Source organism: Spea bombifrons, chromosome 8 (assembly GCF_027358695.1).
Source record: "Spea bombifrons isolate aSpeBom1 chromosome 8, aSpeBom1.2.pri, whole genome shotgun sequence".
NCBI classification, from domain to species: domain Eukaryota; kingdom Metazoa; phylum Chordata; class Amphibia; order Anura; family Pelobatidae; genus Spea; species Spea bombifrons.
The window spans coordinates 44,191,047-44,216,104 of record NC_071094.1 but is presented as its reverse complement, the minus strand read 5'-3'; the positions used below and the strand labels follow the sequence as shown (position 1 = coordinate 44,216,104).

The following is a 25,058-nucleotide window of genomic DNA, read 5'->3' as shown; positions in this document are numbered from 1 at the left end:
AGGTGGAAAAAAAAGGGAGAAAATGTGGCAAAATTAAGTAGGTACCAAGCAATGCAACGAATGGGGCGGAAAAAGCAAGCGCAGGGGTGTATAGTTAGGGGCATCAGTGACAGAAAGAGGGAGGTGGTTCTGCCACTTTACAGATCCCTGTAAACGGGGGAGAAGAGAGAGAAGGGATGGAAGAGACGGGGGGAGAAGAGAAAGAGGGGATGGGAGAAACAGGAGAGATAAGAGAGAAAGGGGATGGGAGAGACAGCGAAGAGAAGAAAGAGGGGATCGGAGAGACATGGGGAGAGAAGAGAGAGAGGTGATGGGAGAATCGGGAGAGAAGAGAGAGAGGGAATGGGAGAGACGGGGGAGAGAAGAGAAAGAGGGGATGGGAGAGACAAAGGGAGGGAAGAGAGAGAGGGGATGGGAGAGACATGGGGAGAGAAGAGAGAGAGAGGTGATGGGAGAGATGGGGGGAGAGAAGAGACAGACAGGGGAGAGACAGATGGGGAGAGAGAGATTTAAATACATAAAGAGATTTAACAAAGGACAGGAGGGAATTTATTTCAAAGAAGGAAAAAAGTTACAACAAGAGACCGGAATCTAACACTAGAGGATCAGAGACTGAGATGGAATGGAGGGAAGTTTTACTTTGCTGAGAGGGTGGTAGATAAATGGAACAGCCTCCCAGCAGAAGTGGTAGAGGGTAACACAGTGAGGGGATTAAACATGCATGGGATAGACATACGGCTCCTGAATCTAAGACGAGACCAACGACTGATTAAGGTTTGAGTCGTTACAGCAGCAGAAACGGGCGACTAGACATTGAATTTTTTGGAGGTTGCGCATCGCAGAAGAACAGCCCATAGAGTCGCATACCTGCCGAAGGAGTCTGAGCCCCGCTCCGTGTCGGCTTAGGCAGGGCACCGTATTTAAATAATAGCCTCTGCTAAGAGAATAAAGCCCTACGGATTTATTAAGGATAGAAGAATAAAATTCCCCGTACGTCCCTTTGGAGCACCGAGGGGCCTTTCCCTGTTGGCCGCTGGCGATGCATGCGATTTATTCACAAAAGAAAAACAAAACATGGCGCAATAAGCGTCTTCTTGATTAGTTTATTAGATCATCTTTTTGCTGCTATCTTACATATAATGTAAGGACATTTTACTTTATTGAGGAGGTTGTAGATACGTGGAACAGCCTCCCGAGAGAGGTGGTAGAGGGTAATACAGTGAGAGGGTATTAAACATGCATGGGACAGACATACTGATTAAGGGTTTGAGTCTTTACAGGAGAAATGGGGGACGAAACGCTCGTAGGGTCTGGGTTTCTATTGGCCAAATAGATACCAAAACATCTATTCACTAAGGAGGCAATTGGTTGGTTAAGGTTTAACTCGACTGACCAGACGCCACTGATTGGCCGTTGGACCTTGGAGGCGGAGCAGCTGCAGCTTCTACCTCAGGTAAGTTCTACATATTTTTTTTCATGTAAAGGATAAATATCACACAACTCATAAAATACTTTAACCCGCATTATTTTCTTCTGAGGTACTGTCAGAGGCATTAAACTGCCCCCAGACCTCCTGCTGTATATGAGGGGCAGTTACCTGCAGCGGGACTCTCCCAAAAATTAAACTTTTTGCCTTTTGTTTAATTGGTTTTAGTGTAAATAAAATTCCTCAGGACTGAGTTGGCGCCATTACTCAGAGCGACACAGACACTCCGTTCCACCCGGTCATCACCTGGACTCGTAAGTCACGTGGCTCAGTACTCAGTCCGCCCGGCTCTCCGTGCGCACTGCGCATGCGCCGTTCACCTGACGCCGAAGAGGCTCAAGGGAAATGTAGTTTTTGCTCCGCTTCGCTGACCGAGTGAAGCTGTAAGCAGGAAGTAGGAAGAGTGAATTTCTGACCCCGGGAGTCTGGGTGAGTGGGGCTGAGTTTACGGGCTTGGCGGTTGGGAAACTTTGTGGTAGTAACAGGGAGGGTTGGACCCTAGTATCTGTCGTGTTGGGGTTGTCCACAGGGGCCACCTGTTAATAGGAGTTGTCCATGAATAGGCTTTTGTCTTCGGGGGACATACTGACAGAGCCTCCTGTCTCCTGGGGTAGTCTATAAGGCACTTTCCCCAGGTTTTGCCACTTGATCCAGGGTACAGTCCAGAGAGGGCCACTTTTCCCCAAGGGTATCCAGCCAGGGCCGCCTGTATTCAGGGGCTGACCATAGAGGCCCATTAGTCCTGAGGGTTTATTGTGCCAAAGATGGTAACTAAACTTAAAGTGGGTCACCTATCATCACCTCCATCGTCCCCCACGGTCTCCATCGTCCCCATGAACAAGAATGGCAGCCATATCTCTTGGGTGCCCAGAAACGAGGACCACCTGACCTGTGGATCTCATTCATAGTGGTCTCGTGTTGGCCGGAAGGCGTACATCTCCATGGTGCCGACCACCAAAGGCCTCTAGTCTCCGAGTTGGCCATGAGGGGTCTCTTGTCCATGGATGCCCCCTCCCGAGTAATCCAGCCGCTCCATTCCACTTTTATTATTAGGATTGTAGAGAAGTTCAGGTCTACAGATTGAGCTTCTAGACAATCCAAGTTCCAAAATGGCTTTATTTTTCATAGCTCCACTGTAGATAAAAAATACCTATTTTTTCCCCAAAAATAACCTACTCCCATCATTCTGTCTTCAGGAGGATTTTAGACCATGGAGGAAAGTTCCAAGCCTCTGACTGGCCTTGCCTGGGCATCGGGACAGTCGTTGTGTCCGAAAGGCTACACCATGGTAAGACGCTTGCCTTTTACTAGCTTCTGTTAGCGTCCGCCGCTTCAGACAGTGGTGTAATGCTTAAATATATCATTTTACCTGTCAAATGCTTCTATGTATTATTATATTAGGGGACAGTAATACTGTTTATAAGATGCTGACTGCAAGATCACCCAATGGGAGGTCTATGAATGGACGCAAGCGTGTCTATAATGTGTATTGGGCTATACTAGGCGTTGGAAGTGCTGATCCGGCGGATCGGTGGAAGTTCTATACGAGAGAACCTGCAGCGCAGATCTGAGCTCTTAATAAAAGACGATTTCGATTGCAAGGCCATTTTTTTGGGGAGAAATCTTGTCTTTTAATCAAGCAGATACGGTATTTTGAGGTGGAATTAATTTGGGGTTTATTCCCATATCCTGCCCCATATTTCTGTCTTCTTAACAGATCGTAGCAACGTCAGAAGGCGCCTCTGCCAACTTTGTGAAGGGCTTTAACCAGAAATCTGCCATTTATCTGTGTTACAGCTCGGCCCCGGAGGTAAGTGTTTCACGCGGCTGTCTTTTATCCCGGCGGTCTCTTTGCACTCACACTCAACGCATGTCTAACGCCGACGTCACGAACCTCTCCTTATCCTCATCTCGCCTTCACGCCGCGGCATGTGTCAGGGAGACGTTGTTTAGGTAATGAGCTGAGTCACGGCGCTCTGTTCAGTAATAAAATGCTGTTAAACAGGTTTTTTTTGTTGTTGTTACTTTTTGATGTATTCGTTCATGGCCTCCGTTCACTCCAGTTCCTCAGTCAAGATTTTCAACAAAAACAGCACTTAAAATATTGTAACAAAAATAACTTTTTAAAGTTTGAAGCCCGGGGAATAAAAAAAAAAAAAAAAAAAACTTGCCTTCAGGAGAAGCAGCAGCTCCAGAATGGTCTGACTTCTTGCACCATTGATTGGCTTGAAGCAGCCAATTGGTGGCAGGGAAGCACCCGCATTGAAATCTTGGGGGGAGCTTATTCTCAAATTATATTTCGCTCTATCCCCAAGCCATTGATTGTTATCCCATGATGTTTTTTTTTTTTTGTATTTTTTTTATATTTTTGTATATTTATTTTTTGGGCCATACATACTTCATCTGTTCCCTGTGTAATTATTGCCCATCCCATAACTTATTTATTTCACATTGCAGAGTCTAGAACAAGTAGTGACCGACATCCAGCTACTCAATGAGAAGAACTCTCTTCCCGTGGGGTACGCTTACATCGGCGAGTATACAGATACAAGTAAGCGCCCCTAAAAAAAAAAAAAATACCCCGCTGCGTCCTTACAATCGAACAAGTGTACCACGTCCTGCCTGTTCTGGGGGGGGGTCTATTCACTAATGGGAAAGTTTCAAGAGGAGAAGCTGTGGCTTTAACTCCCTTACTTCACTTTACATTATAAAGATCCAACCCCAGTGAGCTTCTGCTGCGGGAATTGCTTGGCTGGCCCTTCATAGTGTATAGTTAAATCAGTGAGATGTCTCCTTTACCGTTTAATTATACATTATGCAGGGCCAGCTCTGCCCTCTAGGTGTTGACCCTTCGTAATGAATAGTAATATATGACAACTCTTCCTTTAGCGAATAAGCCCCTTTAACTTCGGACACTGCCTCGCCTAAACATGGTAGGCATCAAGCGCCATCTCATATAGATATATTGTATTAAATAGCATTATTTTAATTATTAATTATTGTTTGATGTCGATCAGCGTGTTAAAGCTGCAGCCATGCTCCTTTTTTTTCAGGGGTATCGGCGTCTAAGAAGAAAAGGCTTTGCGTGAAGTTGTTACCGTTAAACAGCGCAGACTTTGTTGTGTGTGAAATAAAAATCACCATGAAGAACAATAAGATCGGCGCCCCGTACACGCGTGTTGGGTACGTAAGTAAAGGGGATTCTTCGCACAATCTGCGCTCAGATTTTTTGCTTCGGTTTGGCCATAAAATGACCCTGTAAATGTTCTCCTGCGATGCTCCAAACAAAAAATCACCCTGGTTTACCGATTCAGCATCAAATAAGGCGCCATCCCACCTCAATTTCCTATTTAGTAACAAAAAAGAAAATACACATATTCTATATTTTGGGACCTTTTTTTATTTAAAAAATAAAAACCACTATGAAAAACTGTAAAACACTTTTTAAATTTGACTGTGCAGAATATTTAAAAGTGTACATTATTTGACAAATTACAACGTTCCCCATTTCAGGTGTTTTTTTTTTATTTTTATTTAAATCAATTTAAAAAATAAAAAGGTTAATTTATAGCAATTTGTTGACAGGACACAGGAGATCTGAGCTAGCTTCGCAAATCTAAATCTGGATGCTATTAAATAAATGAGGATTTTTTTGCTTTTATGAAATGATTATTATTATTATTAATTGCTCGTTTATCTCTTTGCTTATTCGCAGTGATATTAGCGGGTTGGGGTTGTGGTGCAAGAAAGTCAGCGCGAGCGAATTCAAACCAACTCCTAAACCACGAAACATCACGTCCGGCATCAGAGGGCTTTCTCTGGACAGCGGGTCAGTGTAAGTACCGATCCAGATGAGTGTTAAGTATGTGTCAGTAACTTAAACGGTAGCAGATTTATTTATTTATTTATTTTAATTAAATCACATAAAAGACAATCTTGTAGATACTCAGATATCTAGTTAATTATTTAGAGGCAACCTCCTTACCCCTGTCCTCCAAAAACTCTAACCTATGGGTTATCTCCTTATTTTGAGGCTTTCCCCTTCTATCTAGCGAGGTAAACCCTCTGAGTATAAAGATCGGGAAGGCCAGTGTCGCATAACCTCCTCCACCTCCAGCCAGGAGTCACTTGGATGTTCATTGTGTTCTCGGGAGATTCGGTTTGGTGGCGATACGTCAGTTGGCCCTTTCTATTTAGTAGTAGGACAGGTAGGGATAGGCCGAGCTCCTGTGTATGGGAATATCCAGGCTGGATCCCCCTCTTGGCGCCTATGTTTTTTGGAACATGATGTTTAGACGAGTGGAGTGCAGAATTAATTACGAAAACTATCAATTGTATTGTGTGATAACGGCCTAAATATTAAAAATGTTCCCTTTTTAATTTTTTTTTTTTTTGTATCTTTTATTATCTAGAAGTCCTGCACCAAACCCAACAGAAGAAACTCCAGCTCTGAAACCCACCGGAAGATCCCCGCTCACAGAAAATGCCAAATACGATTCTGCAAATATCTATGGGATTTCTGGTAAGCCACGAATTTCGTCTTCTGGAGGCTTCCCCAATTATAAAGACCATCATCATTTCCTAGGATAAATATAGTTTTTTTTTTAGTTTTTTTTTTTTTATATTTCTGACATTGAGTCATCGAGGTATTCGGGTTGGATTAACTCCTTAGTGTCACCATGGAAGATCGTGTCTTTAAGTGAGCAGGGTGCTTCTGTCCGTGCAACTACAGGCTGATCTTTGGGGGGGTTTGCTCATAATTTTGTATTTTTTTTAGTTCCTTCATTGTTTTAGGGGAACTTTTAGTTCAATGAGGTTATACTGGCTGTGCAGTTTGTTATATTAAAAAAAATATATATTTTTCTTTATTATTTTTTTTTATATATTAAAATATGAATTAAATTTATGTTCTTTAAGAAAATATATAATATCCGTGGGAACATTCATTAAATAGTACAGGCATATTTATTATTGAGCATTGTCGTATATTAAATCATTGATTTGCGTCTCCTATGTTTGTTTTATGCGTATCCAGCTATAGACGGCATCCCTTTTACGATCCATCCGATGTTTGAAAACAAGATTGGAAACTCCCCTGTAAGTACCTGTGATGAGCGTGATGGGAGTGATAAAGGGCCATTGGAACACAGGAGTGATGGGAGTGATAAAGGGCCATTGGAACACAGGAGTGATGGGAGTGATAAAGGGCCATTGGAACACAGGAGTGATGGGAGTGATAAAGGGCCATTGGAACCCAGGAGTGATGGGAGTGATAAAGGGCCATTGGAACACAGGAGTGATGGGAGTGATAAAGGGCCATTGGAACACAGGAGTGATGGGAGTGATAAAGGGCCATTGGAACACAGGAGTGATGGGAGTGATAAAGGGCCATTGGAACCCAGGAGTCATGGGAGTGATAAAGGGCCATTGGGACACAGGAGTGATGGGAGTGATAAAGGGCCATTGGAACACAGGAGTGATGGGAGTGATAAAGGGCCATTGGAACCCAGGAGTGATGGGAGTGATAAAGGGCCATTGGAACACAGGAGTGATGGGAGTGATAAAGGGCCATTGGAACACAGGAGTGATGGGAGTGATAAAGGGCCATTGGAACACAGGAGTGATGGGAGTGATAAAGGGCCATTGGAACCCAGGAGTCATGGGAGTGATAAAGGGCCATTGGGACACAGGAGTGATGGGAGTGATAAAGGGCCATTGGAGCACGGGAGTGATGGCAGTGATAAAGGGCCATTGGAGCATGGGAGTGATAAAGGGCCATTGGAGCATGGGAGTGATGGGAGTGATAAAGGGCCATTGGAGCACAGGAGTGATGGGAGTGATAAAGGGCCATTGGAGCACAGGAGTGATGGGAGTGATATGAAGAGATTCCATTAAAAATCAGCTTCAATCATTTACAGCATTAACCCCGTCTGCGCTGGATTTGTGATCCATTTCATGGTATTTTAATGGACAAAATTTGTGTTTTTTTCAAAACAAGGAAACTTTTGAACAGAAGTTTATCAATGAAGTTTAAATATATATAAAAAAAAAAATATTTTTTGGGTCACGGAGATGACATAAAACTGTTAAATTTCTGTACCGCTTCAAATCATGACTTTAATTTCTTTCCCACCATCCCTCTGCTGCAGGCGGCGTCTTCAGGATTTGCAGATTTCCGCGTCAAAACGCTGTCTGAAATTGAAGACGAGGTTGGTAAAGTTACCGAAGTCCGGTGTTCGATTTAAATAAATAACCATCACTGAATATTAAAAATATTGGGAAAAAAATATATATATAAAATTTCTATAATCAGCTTTATTATGGGGTGTCCTTAAAATGGATCCGTCGCTTTAAAAAAAAAAATGTCAAATTACCATTTTAACCCAATAAGGCCAAAAAAAATACAAAGCAAAAGGTACAGCGGTTGCGATGGCGACAGCTCCCCTTCAGTAATATTCTGCGCATGTTTTGCCGCAGCACTTTTCAGTCAATCGCCGCTGTCTCTCGAGATAGAGACCTCCTTGCTCCGTCTCTCAGTAGACAGTCTTTCTTCGATTCAGATTCATCTGACGTCATCTCCTAATCCGTTTCCGTTTCAGTATAACTACGGATTTGCGGTGGAAAGGAGCGCGGCGGCCCGGATGCCCCCCGGCGTGTGTTAGCAGCCCCCCCGTCTCCCGGCCGAGGACGGACTCCTGGCGGAACCCGCAACACGACACAAAGAAGAAGCCCGTCTCTTTTTAAAGATATTTTTTTAAAATTTACGGTTTAATCACGAGTGAGAAGTAGAACGGATCTTATTGATGTCTCAGGGAAGCCGGTCTTCCTACGGCGCTCTTCTAGGGAAAATTCTTCTTTCCTCCGTATGTACGGATCAAAGGGTTAACTTCCGCTTTATTATTATTATTATTATTATTCACGGGCGCAGATCATGAATATTCCAGTAGCTTCTAGATTCTGTAGGTTTATCACGTAATTAAAATAAATGATATTTTCTGGAAATAAGGAAAAACAATAGGAAATCCCCCAGAACTCTCTGCTTTAACGTTAGTATCTAAACGTATCCGTGTTGAGCCAGACCAAAATAGCGGGAGCTCTTTACCGTAAGGCGGACTGCCTGCTGTGTGATCGGAGCTAATAATCCGTCCCGAAACGTATCCCTGTAAAGACGTCACAAATAGGATATTGTGGCAGGATGACCAGATTTGAAGAAAAAAATGGGTTTGAAATAGCAATACTGTACTGGTACTCTTTGCCCTATAAGTTGCAAAAAAAATGTGCATTTCTAAGACAAAAATTTAAATCTATTTAGCAGGTTCTTTCATAATTATTTTTGTGGGAGGGAAGAAAATGTCAGAAAAAGTTTTTTCAATTTTTCACCATATTTTATTTTTATTTAGTAAATTAGATGATATGATTAAAATATTGGTATCTAAAGAAAGCCTTTTATATAAATATATATATATAAATGTACACACAATATATATATATATATAATTTGCGCGGTTACAGTAAATGAGAAAATGACAGCAACACTGCAGAAATTTTAAATCGGTAAAAAGAAATTTAAACCAGTCCTGTCACAAAGGGGTTAAAGAGCCAGGGACAGGTTTATTGTGCTCTAAATACAGTTTTTATTATTATTTTTTAACATGAAAATGGGCTTGTGTGCCATTGGTCCATTTTTCTGCCCTGAGTCAGAATGATGACAAGCGTGATGGGAGTTGTAGTCCCCAAAGTGGGTGCTCCAGAGGTACTTTCTAACTGTATGTTGTTGTGGCATTATTAACAATTTCTCGAGTGTCCCTAAACTGAGTTATATGGTCTCCTGACCTCCTACACGGGTTGCGTGTACAATCTACATGTATGTAAATACAGATGGATGGATGTACGCAGCGTTTAAGTTAAAAAAAAAAAAAAAAAAACTTTCCCATCACTTTTACTATTTGATTTGGATTTGGGGGGGGGATAATAGGATAAAAAATTGTGTTTTTTTTCCATTAAAAAAAAAATAATATATATATAAAACAAGATTTTCCCTAAACTATCTACGAATAACTTAACTTGTGCAGAATATAAATATATATCGGTTTCCCTGGTAACGCATAGGCTGCTTATATCATTGTCTAAATGTAACTGTAGCAAAAACAGGAAAATTGGCCCGCCGTGGGTTAAATTGTGCCCCGGCCCCTGGAATTCAAAGGGTTAAATTAAAATGGCAGGATATAAATAAGCCTTCATTGTTTGCCCGGCATTAAAGATGAGAGAGCTGTAGGTAAGCGCAGGGTAGATTCGGTTTGATCGGTCTATACGCGGATAAAAGGAATGTAAACATGCGCGGCGGCGTTAAGGGGCTCCGCTGAGAGTAATGTTCAGCCAATGAGAGGCCTGGTAATAATTTGGGATGAGGTTGCCCCACGGGACGAAGGAGCGGTCGGTATCCACGAACCTGTTCCAGCAATAATAAAAATCTACGGGAGGAAAAACAGTATTATTATTAATTATTAATTATTAGTTATTACTCTACTGGCACTTTAACTTGAAGCTGCAGCTTCTACCTCAGAGTCATTTTGTTCTCCTTTTTAACGAATGTACATTAAAGCGCGTTAACCCTCTGTGAGTACTTTAATAAGCATTCTTTAACACAAGGGGGGGGATTGAAAGAAGCTGCAGCTCCTCTGTGGTCAGGGGATTTTTGCTATTGATTGGCTGCTTGGCTCTGTGCCCTATTGCTGGGTATTTGTGTGACTCAGTGGGGTATTTAGAAGAAGAATAATGGGGTTTATTTCACCCGTTTAATTTATAAAGCCGTTTCCTGCTGTTTCTATACACATTATCGGGGCTTTTAGGGCCGTAGAACCCTGCGATCCCCTCATACCCAGCAAACATTCTGACCTCCTAGAAAAGAGGGGCATCAGGGGAGAAGAGAGAGGAATCAGGGGAGGAGAGAGGGGCGCAGGGATCTGGGTGCTAAAGAAAGACTGTCCCTCCTAAACAGGGACACTTGGGAGGTATGAACTTGTAAAGGGAGCCTTTTTATTTAAGACCATAACCAAAAAGTCACACATTTCCCAAACTGTAAATGTTATTATTTTGTTAACCAAACAAACCCCGGCTAACGATATTTCCAGACTAAAATACCTACTTTCTACGTGTGCCGGGGCGGAAGCATTTTAACTTTTATCTGTTCTCAGGAGCTGCTTGATTATTCCTCCCCGTTAAGTTACCGGTTTGCTCAGGCAGCCTTTTGTACGGATTGTGGAGGATAAGGGAGATAATGCTGAGGTTGTCACAATCAGACAGATTTCAGCCTAAATACCCCCCCCATAAAATATTACTTACAGGGTTTAAATAAGTGAATATAGGAGCCCTTTAAAATTAACCCTCGCCGTACGAGCTCCATACGTACCGTTCATACCCATCACTCGTATATTCACCCCCCTCCTGCGGAGCGCGCGGATATTCCCCCCCGATGTGAGGCGGTAGACCTTGGCGAAGGCGATGTGGAGCTGGACGTTGGGGTTGACCCGGAGGAACGTCCTCGTCAGCATCTCCATGCAGTGATCGCACGGACTCCAAGAGATGTACCAAACGATGGCGCACGTCCTCCACGACTCCCGGAACCTCTCCCCGACGAAGACCTCTTCCGCGTGATCCTCGTCGGAGTTGGTTAGGTGACCGGACGCGATAAGGGTCCGCCGATGATCGTAGACCTCGTAGCAGAGGTGCGTCCCTGGGGGGGGGGTGTCAACGTCGTAGTGCGAGCGGAATGTTCGGGGACTCATCGGAACCATTTCTTATTTTAATGAAACAAACGCCTGGTGCTCGAAAAGGAGGATGAGGGCGACTTAAGCAGAATGATGGGCTCCAGGTTGCGAAAGAATGAAGTCCAGGAAATGCCCCACCTGAGATCTCCCCCCGGATGGAAACGCGTCGGGCAAAGCGACCTTCTTATAGAAGTCGAAACAAAAGCAGCCGGAACGCGACGAATGCCGACACGCCTGCGACGATCGGATGCATCGGCCGAGGGTCCGGACGGCGTCTGAATTCAATTCTGAAACCCACAGATGGACCAAGCCGGAGGAAGCCGTCGGCTGAGAATAATGAGCCCGGGGGCGTGGGGGGGGGGTTAGGTTTTTGTACTGAACAAATTTTCTTTTTTTTATTATTATTATTTTGGGTCCGTGGAAACGAAACTTTTCTGTTCGCTGCCTCCACCTTTTTTCTCAATGAATGGGGAGGAGCGAGAGAATGAGATCGGAGGAATGGAAACTGAACGTGTAATAAAAAGAGAGCATCGTGTATAGAGAGGAATTAACCCCTTAAACCCATTAAAAACAATGCATTGTGAGCCTGTACATGTACGGGCTTTGTCATGAAGGGGTTAACAATCCTGTTTTACTTTTTAAGGGTAAAGTAACACGCGGGGGTTGTGTACTCACACGGTCACAGTCGTAATTCCACAAAGGCTGGTTGGGGTCGCCCCCAGCCCTGACCCCTCTCGATATATATGGAGAATATATGTTTACACTCACGCTTACACTCATTCACACGCAAGCCCCTGGTAGAGGGTGATCCGGTTTGGGAATCGAAACAAAATGTCACTTTTCGTTCAACTCTTTCTGATCCATACCGGTGAATATATATATATAAAAAAAGGTTGAAATAGGAAATGCACATTAACCCTTTGTTTATTTTTCTCTTGAAGCTCCTTTTAATGGATATTGAGCCTGTTTGTATATCGGATCAGCACTCGCCAGTAACTTAAAGCAACAAGGAAATTAAACAATAATAGAGCCTCGGCCAAAAGCTGTAGGAGGTTCTGGGAAATGTCACTCGGTTAAAGTGGAAAGTCCCATGATAATATAACCCCAGCGCTGTATACAGTAATATAACCCCAGCGCTGTATACAGTAATATAACCCCCAGCACTGTATACAGTAATATAACCCCCCAGCGCTGTATACAGTAATATAACCCCAGCGCTGTATACAGTAATATAACCCCAGCGCTGTATACAGTAATATAACCCCAGCGCTGTATACAGTAATATAACCCCAGCGCTGTATACAGTAATATAACCCCCAGCGCTGTATACAGTAATATAACCCCCAGCGCTGTATACAGTAATATAACCCCCAGCGCTGTATACAGTAATATAACCCCCAGCGCTGTATACAGTAATATAACCCCCAGCGCTGTATACAGTAGTATAACCCCCAGCGCTGTATACAGTAATATAACCCCCAGCACTGTATACAGTAATATAACCCCCAGCGCTGTATACAGTAATATAACCCCCAGCGCTGTATACAGTAATATAACCCCCAGCGCTGTATACAGTAATATAATCCCCCAGCACTGTATACAGTAATATAACCCCCCAGCACTGTATACAGTAATATAACCCCCAGCGCTGTATACAGTAATATAACCCCCAGCGCTGTATACAGTAATATAACCCCCCAGCGCTGTATACAGTAATATAACCCCAGCGCTGTATACAGTAATACCCCCAGCGCTGTATACAGTAATATAACCCCAGCGCTGTATACAGTAATATAACCCCCAGCGCTGTATACAGTGATATAACCCCAGCGCTGTATACAGTAATATAACCCCCCAGCGCTGTATACAGTAATATAACCCCAGCGCTGTATACAGTAATACACAGATGATGATAGATGAGAGCTCGGAACCTCTGGCCAGTAATTTACAGGAAACAGCTACATGTAGCGATATATAAGAGCAGAGACTGATGATTAGAAAGTTCCCAGATCCTGCACGTAAACACATGTAACAGCGCTTCCAGATCAAACCGAGCCACATATATGTTTTATGCGTGCAGCTGAATGTTGAAAACTATACAAATTGCGTAAAGTATGGTTCATATACAGTTTTTCTTCTTCCGATATATTGAAATTAACATTTTTCCCCCCTCTGCACGAAGAGGGAGACTTTCTGATAAAACGTCCTTCTGGTAAACGCTCCCCGGATCCCAGATCCCTGCCACGGGAGAGACTCCCCATTCTCAGGCGATTCTTCAAAGGTTGATAAGATTCCAACTCTTTCAATTCTGCTCCTTAACCCCTTAATGGCAAAGTTTTCAATGGGTTTTGGGGCCGCCCATTGTCCTTAAGGGGTTAAACCCAATAACTTTATTATTTATTTATTTATTGGGTGATCTTCGGGCAGAGTTTCCGTCGGACGGCCGACGCCACGTCCTTGTTCTTAAAACTATAAATCAGGGGGTTAAGCATGGGGACGGCGGAGGTGTTAAAAAGGGCCAGAAACTTTTTGTTGTTCAAAGTTTGGAGGGAAGCCGGAGTGAGGTACTGACAGATGAGAATGACGTAGAGAAGGACGACGACCGCCAGGTGGGAGGAACACGTGTAGAAGGCCTTCCGCTTCCCAGAGCTGGTGCGTATCTTGACTATGGCGACGACGATGAAGACGTAAGAGATGAAGGTGAGGACGAGGGGGAGCAGGGTCATCACGACGAGTCCGTTGATGAATAGGAACGTTTCCAGAAAAGCCGTGTCGTCGCAGGTGATTTCCATCAGTGGAAGGATGTCGCACAAGAAGTGGTTGATCTCGTTAGACGTATAACAGGAGAAGCCCGAGACGATGACAAATGGACAAAGAACTTGTAGGAAACCCAACGCCCAGCAGGCAGCGGCCAGGGAAACACAAACCCTGTGGTTCATGATCGCGTGATAACGCAAGGGATGACAGACGGCCACGTACCTATCATAGCTCATGGCCATCAGGATCAACAGCTCGTGGCCAATAAACGATGCGAAAAAGTACATCTGAACCATGCAACCAAGGAAGGACACGCGGTTATCTCCAGCAATGAAGATCAGAAGGACTTTATGGAGGGTCACGGTAGTGGAACACATGTCCAGGAAGGACAGGTTGCCCAAGAAGAAGTACATTGGGGTGTGGAGGTGTCGATCCAAGCAGACAGCCAGCAGAATGGTCACGTTTCCGGTCAGTGTTACGAGATAGATGAGAAGGACCAGGAGGAAGATCGGGGCCTGCAGTTCAGGTTGGTCAGAAATCCCTTTAATGATGAAGTGCGTCACCGAGGTCCGATTTCCAGGATACGCGAACGTGAGCATCTCCAACTGAAAATAAATGGAGAAATAAATATCCCCAAAATCACACTGACAGACAGCCGATACACTGTAACACACTGACAGACAGCCGATACACTGTAACACACTGACAGACGTCCGATACACTGTAACACACTGACAGACATCCGATACACTGTAACACACTGACAGACGTCCGATACACTGTAACACACTGACAGACAGTCTGATACACTGTAACACACTGACAGACGTCCGATACACTGTAACACACTGACAGACATCCGATACACTGTAACACACTGACAGACGGATCCGATACACTGTAACACACTGACAGATGGATCCGATACACTGTAACACACTGACAGACAGTCTGATACACTGTAACACACTGACAGACATCCGATACACTGTAACACACTGACAGACATCCGATACACTGTAACACACTGACAGACATCCGATACACTGTAACACACTGACAGACGTCCGATACACTGTAACACACTGACAGACGTCCGATACACTGTAACACACTGAGAGACGTCCGATACACTGTAACACACTGACAGACGTCCGATACACTGTAACACACTGACAGACGTCCGATACACTGTAACACACTGACAGACGGATCCGATACACTGTAACACACTGACAGACGTCCGATACACTGTAACACACTGACAGACATCCGATACACTGTAACACACTGACAGACAGTCTGAGACACTGTAACACACTGACAGACGTCCGATACACTGTAACACACTGACAGACGGATCCGATACACTGTAACAAACTGACAGACGTCCGATCAGTGGCGTCGGCAGGGGGGGGCCCGAGGGGGCCATGGCCCCCCCTACATTATGCTGTGCCCCCCAGTGTGCCCCCCCAATTGACCCGGCTCACCGCCGGGAAACCGGGACATTTCCCGGTGTGCCGGCACATTGAGCTGCTGTAAAACCGAAGGGGGGGGACCGATAATAGAGAAATCCCCCCCAGGGCTGTAAGTGGTGCTGCCCGATCAGCAGCTGCAGCGTGCAGGACTGGTTGGGGAGATCCGTGTGCTCTCTGTCACTGAGCGCCGGGCGATGGGATATGACGTTTATATCCCAGCCCCGGCGCTCAGCATAAACAGAGTGAGCGGCAAACAGAAGGAAAGGAGGAAGAGAAAGCAGAAAGGAAGAAGAGAAAGCAGAAAGGAAGAAGAGAAAGCAGAAAGGAAGAAGAGAAAGGTAAGAGATGTGAAGAACGAGGGGGGGGGTCTGATGTGCAAAACGAGGGGGGGTCTGATGTGCAAAACGAGGGGGGGGGTCTGATGTGCAAAACGAGGGGGGGGGTCTGATGTGCAAAACGAGGGGGGGGGTCTGATGTGCAAAACGAGGGGGGGGGTCTGATGTGCAAAACGAGGGGGGGGTCTGATGTGCAAAACGAGGGGGGGGGGGTCTGATGTGCAAAACGAGGGGGGGGGGTCTGATGTGCAAAACGAGGGGGGGGTCTGATGTGCAAAACGAGGGGGGGGGTCTGATGTGCAAAACGAGGGGGGGTCTGATGTGCAAAACGAGGGGGGGGTCTGATGTGCAAAACGAGGGGGGGTCTGATGTGCAAAACGAGGGGGGGTCTGATGTGCAAAACGAGGGGGGGTCTGATGTGCAAAACGAGGGGGGGTCTGATGTGCAAAACGAGGGGGGGTCTGATGTGCAAAACGAGGGGGGGTCTGATGTGCAAAACGAGGGGGGTTTGATGTGCAAAACGAGGGGGGGTCTGATGTGCAAAACGAGGGGGGGTCTGATGTGCAAAACGAGGGGGGGTCTGATGTGCAAAACGAGGGGGGGTCTGATGTGCAAAACGAAGGGGGGTCTGATGGTAGATATGTGTGTGTGCATATACAAATGGTGAGGCATGTATTCGGGCAATGTTTATGAATGTGTATGGGCACTTGGGCAGGCATATGTGTGTGTATAGGGCAGGTGTGTATATGTGCATGTATGGGCACGCGCATATATGGGCACTGTATGTGCATACGTGTGTATGGGCAGTGTATATGTGTGTATATAAGGAGTGTATTTGTCTTATAGTGTATACGTCTGTGTAAGTATGTGCAAGGGCAGTGTATATTTATGGGGAGGCGTGTGTGTGTGAGCAGTTTATGTATGTTTGGGCAGGCGTGTATAAGGGTAGTGCATATGTGTGAGTACTGGCAAGTGTGTATGTGCAGGCAATTGCAGCGTATATGTGTGTTTTTGTGGGCAGGCATGCGTAAGAGCAGTGCATGTGTGTGTATGAGCAGTCATGTCGTACTTAAAGGGAAGACAATGATTCCCTGTAACACATGTTTAACTCAGGGGCACCTAGGGTTAAATCCAGGCCTATTTCTGGTTAAAATGAGTGTGTGTGTCACTGTATGTAGCATTTGGACACAAGAGAATATTGCGGGGTGCTACTTGATCTAGGGCATCACTAATACAAAGCGCCACGTGTTAAATCTACGGGTAGGCAGAGTAAGTGAATGATGTGTTTGAATGCGTGTCTGGGTGTGATAGCGTATGTTTGTGGGTATGTTATTGTGCACATCTGTTTTTATGGGTATGTTAGTCTGTTTCCAGGTGTGTTATAGTGGGCATGTGTCTAGGTATATTAGGGTGGGATTGTTTTGGGGTGTATTATTGTGTGTGTGTGTGTGTGTGTGTGTGTGTTTGTTAGTGTGTGCATGTGTATGTATGTTATTCAAGTGTTTAAGTGTGTGGATATGTTCCTGTGTGCATGACGTGTTAGATGGTTCCTTGAATACATCATAGTAGTCTCTGTGGCTGGGTCCATCTGTGGTTGTAAGATTTTTCTGTTTCTGTGGGAATTTTCTCCCATTCATCCAGTAGAACGTTTTATGAGCTGAAGGTGATAAACCAAGACATTTTGGACAGCACTATGCTTCTAACTTTGTGGGAACAGTTTTGGGGAGGGTCCTTTTCTATTCCATCATGACTGTGCCCCAGTGTACAAAACAAGGTCCATAAAGGCATGGTTGCAAAAATTCCCCACAGAAACTCTCCAAAATCTTGTGGAAATCGTTCCCAGAAGAGTGGAAGCCGTTATAGCTGCAAAGGGGGACCAACTACATATTAATGTCTATGTATTTATAATGTGATGTCATAAAAGTCCCTGTTGGTGAAATGGTCAGGTATACCCTACCAGTAAAAATGCTATCCCCCCCAGATTTTTAGGGGTTCCTACGCCCATGCATGCTAGGGAGCGTTGAGCGGGGCCCAAGAAAATGCTTGGGTAGGGTCCAATATTTTCACTATAAAATATATTGGCAGCAGGGTAAATATCTATATATGTTTTGGCAGCAGGGTCTAATATTTATATATATTTGCTGCAGGGGCTAATATTAATATATATTGGAAGCCGGGACTAATAATATATACCGGCAGCAGGGTCTAATATTAATATATATCAGCAGCAGGAGCTAATATTAATATATATCGGAAGCAGGGGCTAATATTTATTTATATATATATATTGGCAGCAGGGTCTAGTATTTATATTCATATTGGCTGCAGGGCCTATTATCAATAAATATTGGTTGCAGGGGCTAATATTTATATATATTGGCTGCAGGGACTAATAATATATATCAGCAGTAGGGGCTAATATTAATATATGTTGGCAGCAGGGTATAATTTTTATGTATATCGGCAGCAGGGTATAATATAAGTATGTATCCGCAGCAGGGGCTAATATTAATATATATCCACAGCAGGGGTTAATATTAATATATATCGGAAGCAGGGTCTAATATTTATATATATTGTCAGCAGGGGCTAATATTAAAGAATGAAAAATAACTGTCACTTTAGCTGTTATTTTGAAATCATATTTCAATCACGGTCTTTACTTCAAAGTGATAAGTGCATATTATGTCGTTAAAAATGCACGTCTAACGCGTGTGTGTGTATATATGTATATATATATATGTATATGTGTATATGTACTGTTTTATAATTGGCCCCCCTACTTTGGTCCCTGGCCCCCCATGTGCCCCCCCTAAATATGAAAGCTGGAGACGCCACTGCGTCCGATACACTGTAACACACTGACAGACGGATCCGATACACTGTAACACACTGACAGACGTCCGATACACTGTAACACACTGACAGACGGCCGATACACTGTAACACACTGACAGACGGCTCCATATACTGTAACACACTGACAGACGTCCGATACACTGTAACACACTGACAGACGTCCGATACAATGTAACACACTGACAGACGTCCGATACACTGTAACACACTGACAGACGGCCGATACACTGTAACACACTGACAGACGGCTCCATATACTGTAACACACTGACAGACGTCCGATACACTGTAACACACTGACAGACGTCCGATACAATGTAACACACTGACAGACGTCCGATACACTGTAACACACTGACAGACATCCGATACACTGTAACACACTGACAGACGGATCCGATACACTGTAACACACTGACAGATGGATCCGATACACTGTAACACACTGACAGACAGTCTGATACACTGTAACACACTGACAGACGTCCGATACACTGTAACACACTGACAGACGTCCGATACACTGTAACACACTGACAGACATCCGATACACTGTAACACACTGACAGACGGATCCGATACACTGTAACACACTGACAGATGGATCCGATACACTGTAACACACTGACAGACAGTCTGATACACTGTAACACACTGACAGACGTCCGATACACTGTAACACACTGACAGACGTCCGATACACTGTAACACACTGACAGACGTCCGATACACTGTAACACACTGACAGACATCCGATACACTGTAACACACTGACAGATGGATCCGATACACTGTAACACACTGACAGACAGTCTGATACACTGTAACACACTGACAGACGTCCGATACACTGTAACACACTGACAGACGGATCCGATACACTGTAACAAACTGACAGACGTCCGATACACTGTAACACACTGACAGACGGATCCGATACACTGTAACACACTGACAGACAACCGATACACTGTAACACACTGACAGACGGCTCCATATACTGTAACACACTGACAGACGTCCGATACACTGTAACACACTGACAGACGGATCCGACACACTGTAACAAACTGACAGACGTCCGATACACTGTAGCACACTGACAGACGGATCCGATACACTGTAACACACTGACAGACAACCGATACACTGTAACACACTGACAGACGGCTCTATATACTGTAACACACTGACAGACGTCCGATACACTGTAACACACTGACAGACGGATCCGATACACTGTAACAAACTGACAGACGTCCGATACACTGTAACACACTGACAGACGGCTCCATATACTGTAACACACTGACAGACGTCCGATACACTGTAACACACTGACAGACGGTCCGATACACTGTAACACACTGACAGACGGATCCGATACACTGTAACACGCTGACAGACGGTCCGATACACTGTAACACACTGACAGACGTCCGATACACTGTAACACACTGACAGACGTATCCGATACACTGTAACACACTGACAGACGGATCCGATACACTGTAACACACTGACAGACGTCCGATACACTGTAACACACTGACAGACGGATCCGATACACTGTAACACACTGACAGACGTCCGATACACTGTAACACACTGACAGACAGCCGATACACTGTAACACACTGACAGAGTTCTCAGTGCTGGAGAAGCTCCAGAATAAAGTCTTGCCCCGAACCTGCACTTTAGAGAGTGAATAGGAGAAATACAGCAGGAGATTCTGTTGTGATCCTGTTTGTGCAGCATGAAGTCAGTTTATTGCCCCGGGGCATCTTGCGTCACTTTAATATGTTTGAAAATGTATAATAAGTATTATGTACAATGGAGACGTCATACAGGGAGAGGAATCTTTGCAGATTACTCATTACCATACAGTTTGCAGAAGCTCGCTGATTTAACTATACATTATACAGGGGCCAGTCACTGATTTATCTATACATTATACAGGGCTGGCTCGCCAATATACTGGGCCGACTTAGTGATTTAACTATGCATTATACAGAGCTAGCTCACCGATTTAACTATACTATATACAGGGGCTGGCTCACTGATTAATCTATACATTATACAGGGGCCGGTCTCTCCCTTCCAAAAAAATTACTGCAGTTTTTCTGAAGTAATACTGCAGTTTTTTGGACATGAAAAAACTGCAATACTGCACTTTTACTGCACTTTTACTGCATTTGTACTTCACTGTACTGCAGTTTTACTGCAGTTATTTTTGTACGGAATGCAATAAAGCTGCAGTACATTGAATTACAACTGTAGGTTTGCAATATAAAAAAAAAGTGCAGTAAAAGTGAAGTACAAATGCAGTAAAAGTGCAGTAAAAGTGCAGTATTGCAGTTTTTTCATGTCCAAACTGCAGTATTACTTCAGAAAAACTGCAGTAATTTTTTTGTAGGGGCTGATTTATCTATACATTATACAGGGCTGGCTCACTGATTAATCTATACATTATACAGGAGCCGGCTCGCTGATTTAACTATACACTATACAGGGCTGGCTCGCCATTATACTGGGCCTGCTCAGTGATTTAACTTTACATCATAAAGGGGCCAGCACACAGATATAACTATACATTATACAGGGCCAGCTCAGCCCATATTGCAGGAGAGGCCAAAACATCACCCACGCCATAACCAAACCTCTCCTTCCATTCTTTTTCCTTTAAGAAATTAATATTTATGAGACAAAAACTAAATAGGGGGTTCTAAAAATGAAAACATACGCTAAAAATAAAAAAAATAAAAAGATAAAATGTTACCAAAAGATACATTTTTGGGGAGTTTTATTACATTTTTCACAATGTTAGCAAATTATAATGACAGAGTAAAAAACATTTCTCTCTAAAACTGCTAGCAGCTCCGTGTAATGTGGATGTAAATCAGTAACAGCTAATAAAAGGACTATTCTGTAATAGCCGGCCCTGCGGACAGACGTCCCCGTTTAGCAGACACCGCGCCGTGGGCTCACTTACCTGATTTAATGAGCTCCGTCCGCGATCTTTTCTAATTACAAACCGTTCTGGTCCTTTATATCCCGTAAAACGTCCCCGGAGTTTCCCAAACTTCCCTTTAAATGTAAAACTTTAAGGATCTTAAACACTAAAAACATTGGAAATAAATGAATTTTTTATTTTTAAAAAGCCTAAAGATCTTTGTATTACTGAGTCTGTAGCCACAACCTTCCCCCTTTTTAAATCCGTTCCCAGATAACGGATTCTTTTTAATTAGGGGAGGTTATAAATAACAGAGTCCCTGGTTACTGGAGAAAAGTTTTTAATACAAATATTTTCTGCTAATTAATCTCTAGTGAGACGTCAGTCTATGATGAATGTATTTTTTTTCACTACTTGAATTTTTATTTCAAAACCAGTAATAATACAGATAAAATAATCAGCATTTTACTGTCCAAATGCATTACTTTACTTTTATTGATGTTGAATTTTATCATTTTTTATCTTCCAATTTAATTAAAATATTATGAGCTACATTTATAACCCGACACAATTTAGAGACATCTATGAGACTGAGATTTTGCTTAGTTTGTGAATCGTTTAGAAATCTCATTACTAGTCCCTTTATGATTGGAATAAATATCTGGGTTTTTTAAAAAAATATATATATATTAATGATTTAATTTCAAAGGTGAATATTCTCCTCAATTTTGTATATTGTAAATTTTTATATTTTACTATTATCGCTAATTTTAACGTCCTCCTATTCTAATAGTGCTACGGAAATAGAGATTAATATAGATTTAAAATAAAATAAAAAAATAATTTAATATTTCTTATTATTATATGGTCACTTCACATTGACTGTAAAGCCCAGAGTAACTCAGCATTTATAATGAGATTTAATTGAAAAAAATATATATATAAATTTTATCTATGCCAGTGTCTTCCATTGGTTACCCAGAACTTTTTCAGAAACAAAAACATCAACACAACAAGGAGAAACTTATAAAAAATAATAATAATTTTTTATGTTTCTAATTCAGTTTAATTAGGTACGAACCATGAATATGGAAATAAAAACATATTTTTTTATTTATTTAATGTTTTAAAAACAGCATCTCAAAATGTATTGAACTTCTATTTTTCCACGGATTGAGGAAATTTAGAAAAAATACATAATTCCTAATTTTTTAAAAAAATATATATATATTAAACAGGTAGACATTTTTTAAAACCAAAACTATATTTCTTTATTTTCATTTCTTTAATATTTTAAAAACAGCACCTCAGCGAGGTACATGTATGAGAATAAGTAGAAATTTCACCTACATATTAGGGAAATTTGTTGAATTTGGTTTTAGTATTACTAATTTTAGTAATGAACAATTGCCTTATTAACCCTTTGCTGTAGAATATTGAAAAGTCAGTCAAAAATGAATTTCTATATAAACATATATCCAAATTCTTGGAAAACCCTAAAACCGGATTCTTTTAAAATGTATTTCAAAATTTTAATGTCTTCAAAATATATATATATATATTTCATATAAAAAGATGATATTATTCATAGAGATTAATACATATGCTGTCTATAAAAAAAATATTTTGGTTCATCATTTTAAAAATGTCACAAAAAAAAAGATGCACTTTATTTAATTCCAAGCAAAGTAAAAAAAATAATAATATATGACCACCTTTATGTTGTCTTTATTTCTAATGTTCCTTCATTCTAGGTTTAAAACGATGTTTGAAAGAAATATTAACCGGGTTTTAATTAAATAAATAAAGCACTTAAATCTTTTAAAATACGTAAATATCATCATTATACTAATAATTAAAATATGCCATCCATCAAGAAAAACGTAAAGTGGAAATTTTAAAAAATTTCTTTTATTGAGAAAATAATCAATTTGCTATTTTTCATTTTCTATCAAAGTAAATATTAGATATGTTGTAAACATAAAAAAAATATCTATTATTTTACATCTTTGTTGTGGATGCCTCCATAGAGTGTCTTTAAGGCATGGAAGCGCTAAGATATGATGTCATATACAGGTGCAAGCGAGAGAGGAATGCTGTCCTGGATCAGGCCTAGGGTGTCACATGCGCCACTTCTCAAGGGAAATCTCTGATCACCCACCCCGGCACATTTAGCTTGGGTACGTTAACTTTGTACTGGGCAGCACGTATGATTTTGAGGCCTAGCGGCAGGATATGACATCATATCCCATCTATATTCAATGCTTTTGATATCATTGGACTGTATGATGTCAGAGCCACATCATCAGTTTCCACGTTACACCACAGTGGGTCAGGCAGCTCTCCCTTTAAAGTGCGATATAGCACAAGATCCTAACTCCAGAAACAGTCCCATTGGCTGCACGGGGTTCCAATGTAGAACACGGGCATTTAGAACACTTTCAGTTCCATGTATGCCTGTTACTTTTGGATTTATTGGATTATTTTAGAGCATAATTTCCGCCTGATAGCTGACAACATGTGTTTGTTTTTAAAACTATAAATCAGGGGGTTAAGCATGGGGACGGCGGAGGTGTTAAAAAGAGAGAAGAACTTTTTTGAGTTCACAGTTTGGAGGGAAGCCGGAGTGAGGTACTGACAGATGAGAATGGCGTAGAGAAGGACGACGACCGCCAGGTGGGAGGAACACGTGTAGAAGGCCTTCCGTTTCCCAGAGCTGGTGCGTATCTTGACTATGGCGACGACGATGAAGACGTAAGAGATGAAGGTGAGGACGAGAGGGAGCAAGGTCACAACGAAGAGTCCACTTATGAAGAGTACTTTCTCCAAAAGAGCCGTGTCGTTGCAGGTAATTTCCATCAGTGGAAGGATGTCGCACAAGAAGTGGTTGATCTCGTTAGACGTATAACAGGAGAAGCCCGAGACTATGACAAATGGACCAAGAACTTGTAGGAAACCCAACGCCCAGCAGGCAGCGGCCAGGGAAACACAAAGCCTGTGGTTCATGATCGTGTGATAACGCAAGGGATGACAGACGGCCACGTACCTATCATAGCTCATGGCCATCAGGATCAACAGCTCGTGGCCAATAAACGATGCGAAAAAGTACATCTGTACCATGCAACCCAGGAAGGACATGCGGTTATCTCCAGCTATGAAGATCAGAAGGACTTTATGGAGGGTCACGGTGGTGGAACACATGTCCAGGAAGGACAGGTTGCCCAAGAAGAAGTACATTGGGGTGTGGAGGCGTCGATCCAAGCAGACAGCCAGCAGAATGGTCACGTTTCCGGTCAGTGTTACGAGATAGATGAGAAGGACCAGGAGGAAGATCGGGGCCTGCAGTTCAGGTTGGTCAGAAATGCCTTTAATGATGAAATGTGTCAACACGGTTTGATTTGCAGAATACGTGAACGTGAGCAT

The 25,058-nt window shown here is 42.9% G+C and overlaps 4 protein-coding genes across 5 annotated transcripts; 1 reads left to right on the top strand and 3 right to left on the bottom strand.

Annotated features, from left to right (window-relative positions):
• Nucleotides 1–1,859: 1,859 nt before the first annotated feature.
• Nucleotides 1,860–8,754, top strand: MVB12A (multivesicular body subunit 12A). 2 transcript variants are annotated; one of them, XM_053473250.1, is made up of 10 exons: nt 1,860–1,915; nt 2,683–2,774; nt 3,204–3,296; nt 3,944–4,037; nt 4,540–4,669; nt 5,202–5,315; nt 5,899–6,008; nt 6,522–6,583; nt 7,636–7,695; nt 8,086–8,754. In XM_053473250.1, the coding sequence occupies exons 2-10, from the start codon at nt 2,697–2,699 to the stop codon at nt 8,146–8,148; spliced, it is 804 nt and encodes a 267-aa protein (XP_053329225.1). In that variant the 5' UTR covers nt 1,860–1,915; nt 2,683–2,696; the 3' UTR covers nt 8,149–8,754. The 2 variants fall into 2 exon arrangements, with proteins under 2 accessions (XP_053329225.1, XP_053329224.1); XM_053473249.1 differs by having other exon boundaries at nt 5,202–5,321; nt 8,086–8,752.
• A 1,078-nt stretch (nt 8,755–9,832) lies between these two features.
• Nucleotides 9,833–11,280, bottom strand: LOC128503926 (single-stranded DNA cytosine deaminase-like). Its single transcript, XM_053474121.1, has 2 exons — nt 10,896–11,280; nt 9,833–9,957 (listed from the first exon to the last, which is right to left on the bottom strand). The coding sequence occupies exons 1-2, from the start codon at nt 11,278–11,280 to the stop codon at nt 9,833–9,835; spliced, it is 510 nt and encodes a 169-aa protein (XP_053330096.1).
• Nucleotides 11,281–13,658: 2,378 nt separating this feature from the next.
• On the bottom strand, nt 13,659–14,609 carry LOC128503925 (olfactory receptor 8D1-like). Its single transcript, XM_053474120.1, has one exon. It carries the CDS (start codon nt 14,607–14,609, stop codon nt 13,659–13,661), a length of 951 nt encoding a protein of 316 aa, XP_053330095.1.
• A 9,498-nt stretch (nt 14,610–24,107) lies between these two features.
• On the bottom strand, nt 24,108–25,058 carry LOC128503924 (olfactory receptor 8D1-like). The gene has a single exon (XM_053474119.1). It carries the CDS (start codon nt 25,056–25,058, stop codon nt 24,108–24,110), a length of 951 nt encoding a protein of 316 aa, XP_053330094.1.

Bases quoted from the DNA above. Each gene is read 5' to 3' on its own strand.
- MVB12A (XM_053473249.1), top strand. From the start codon at position 2,697: ATGGAGGAAAGTTCCAAGCCTCTGACTGGCCTTGCCTGGGCATCGGGA. The intron at 2,775-3,203 runs GTAAGACGCTTG...TCTTCTTAACAG, and splicing joins GTCCGAAAGGCTACACCATG to ATCGTAGCAACGTCAGAAGG. The intron at 6,009-6,521 runs GTAAGCCACGAA...ATGCGTATCCAG, and splicing joins AAATATCTATGGGATTTCTG to CTATAGACGGCATCCCTTTT.
- LOC128503926 (XM_053474121.1), bottom strand. From the start codon at position 11,280: ATGGTTCCGATGAGTCCCCGAACATTCCGCTCGCACTACGACGTTGAC. The intron at 9,958-10,895 runs GTACGTATGGAG...TTCCTCCCGTAG, and splicing joins ACGAGTGATGGGTATGAACG to ATTTTTATTATTGCTGGAAC.
- LOC128503925 (XM_053474120.1), bottom strand. From the start codon at position 14,609: ATGCTCACGTTCGCGTATCCTGGAAATCGGACCTCGGTGACGCACTTC.
- LOC128503924 (XM_053474119.1), bottom strand. From the start codon at position 25,058: ATGCTCACGTTCACGTATTCTGCAAATCAAACCGTGTTGACACATTTC.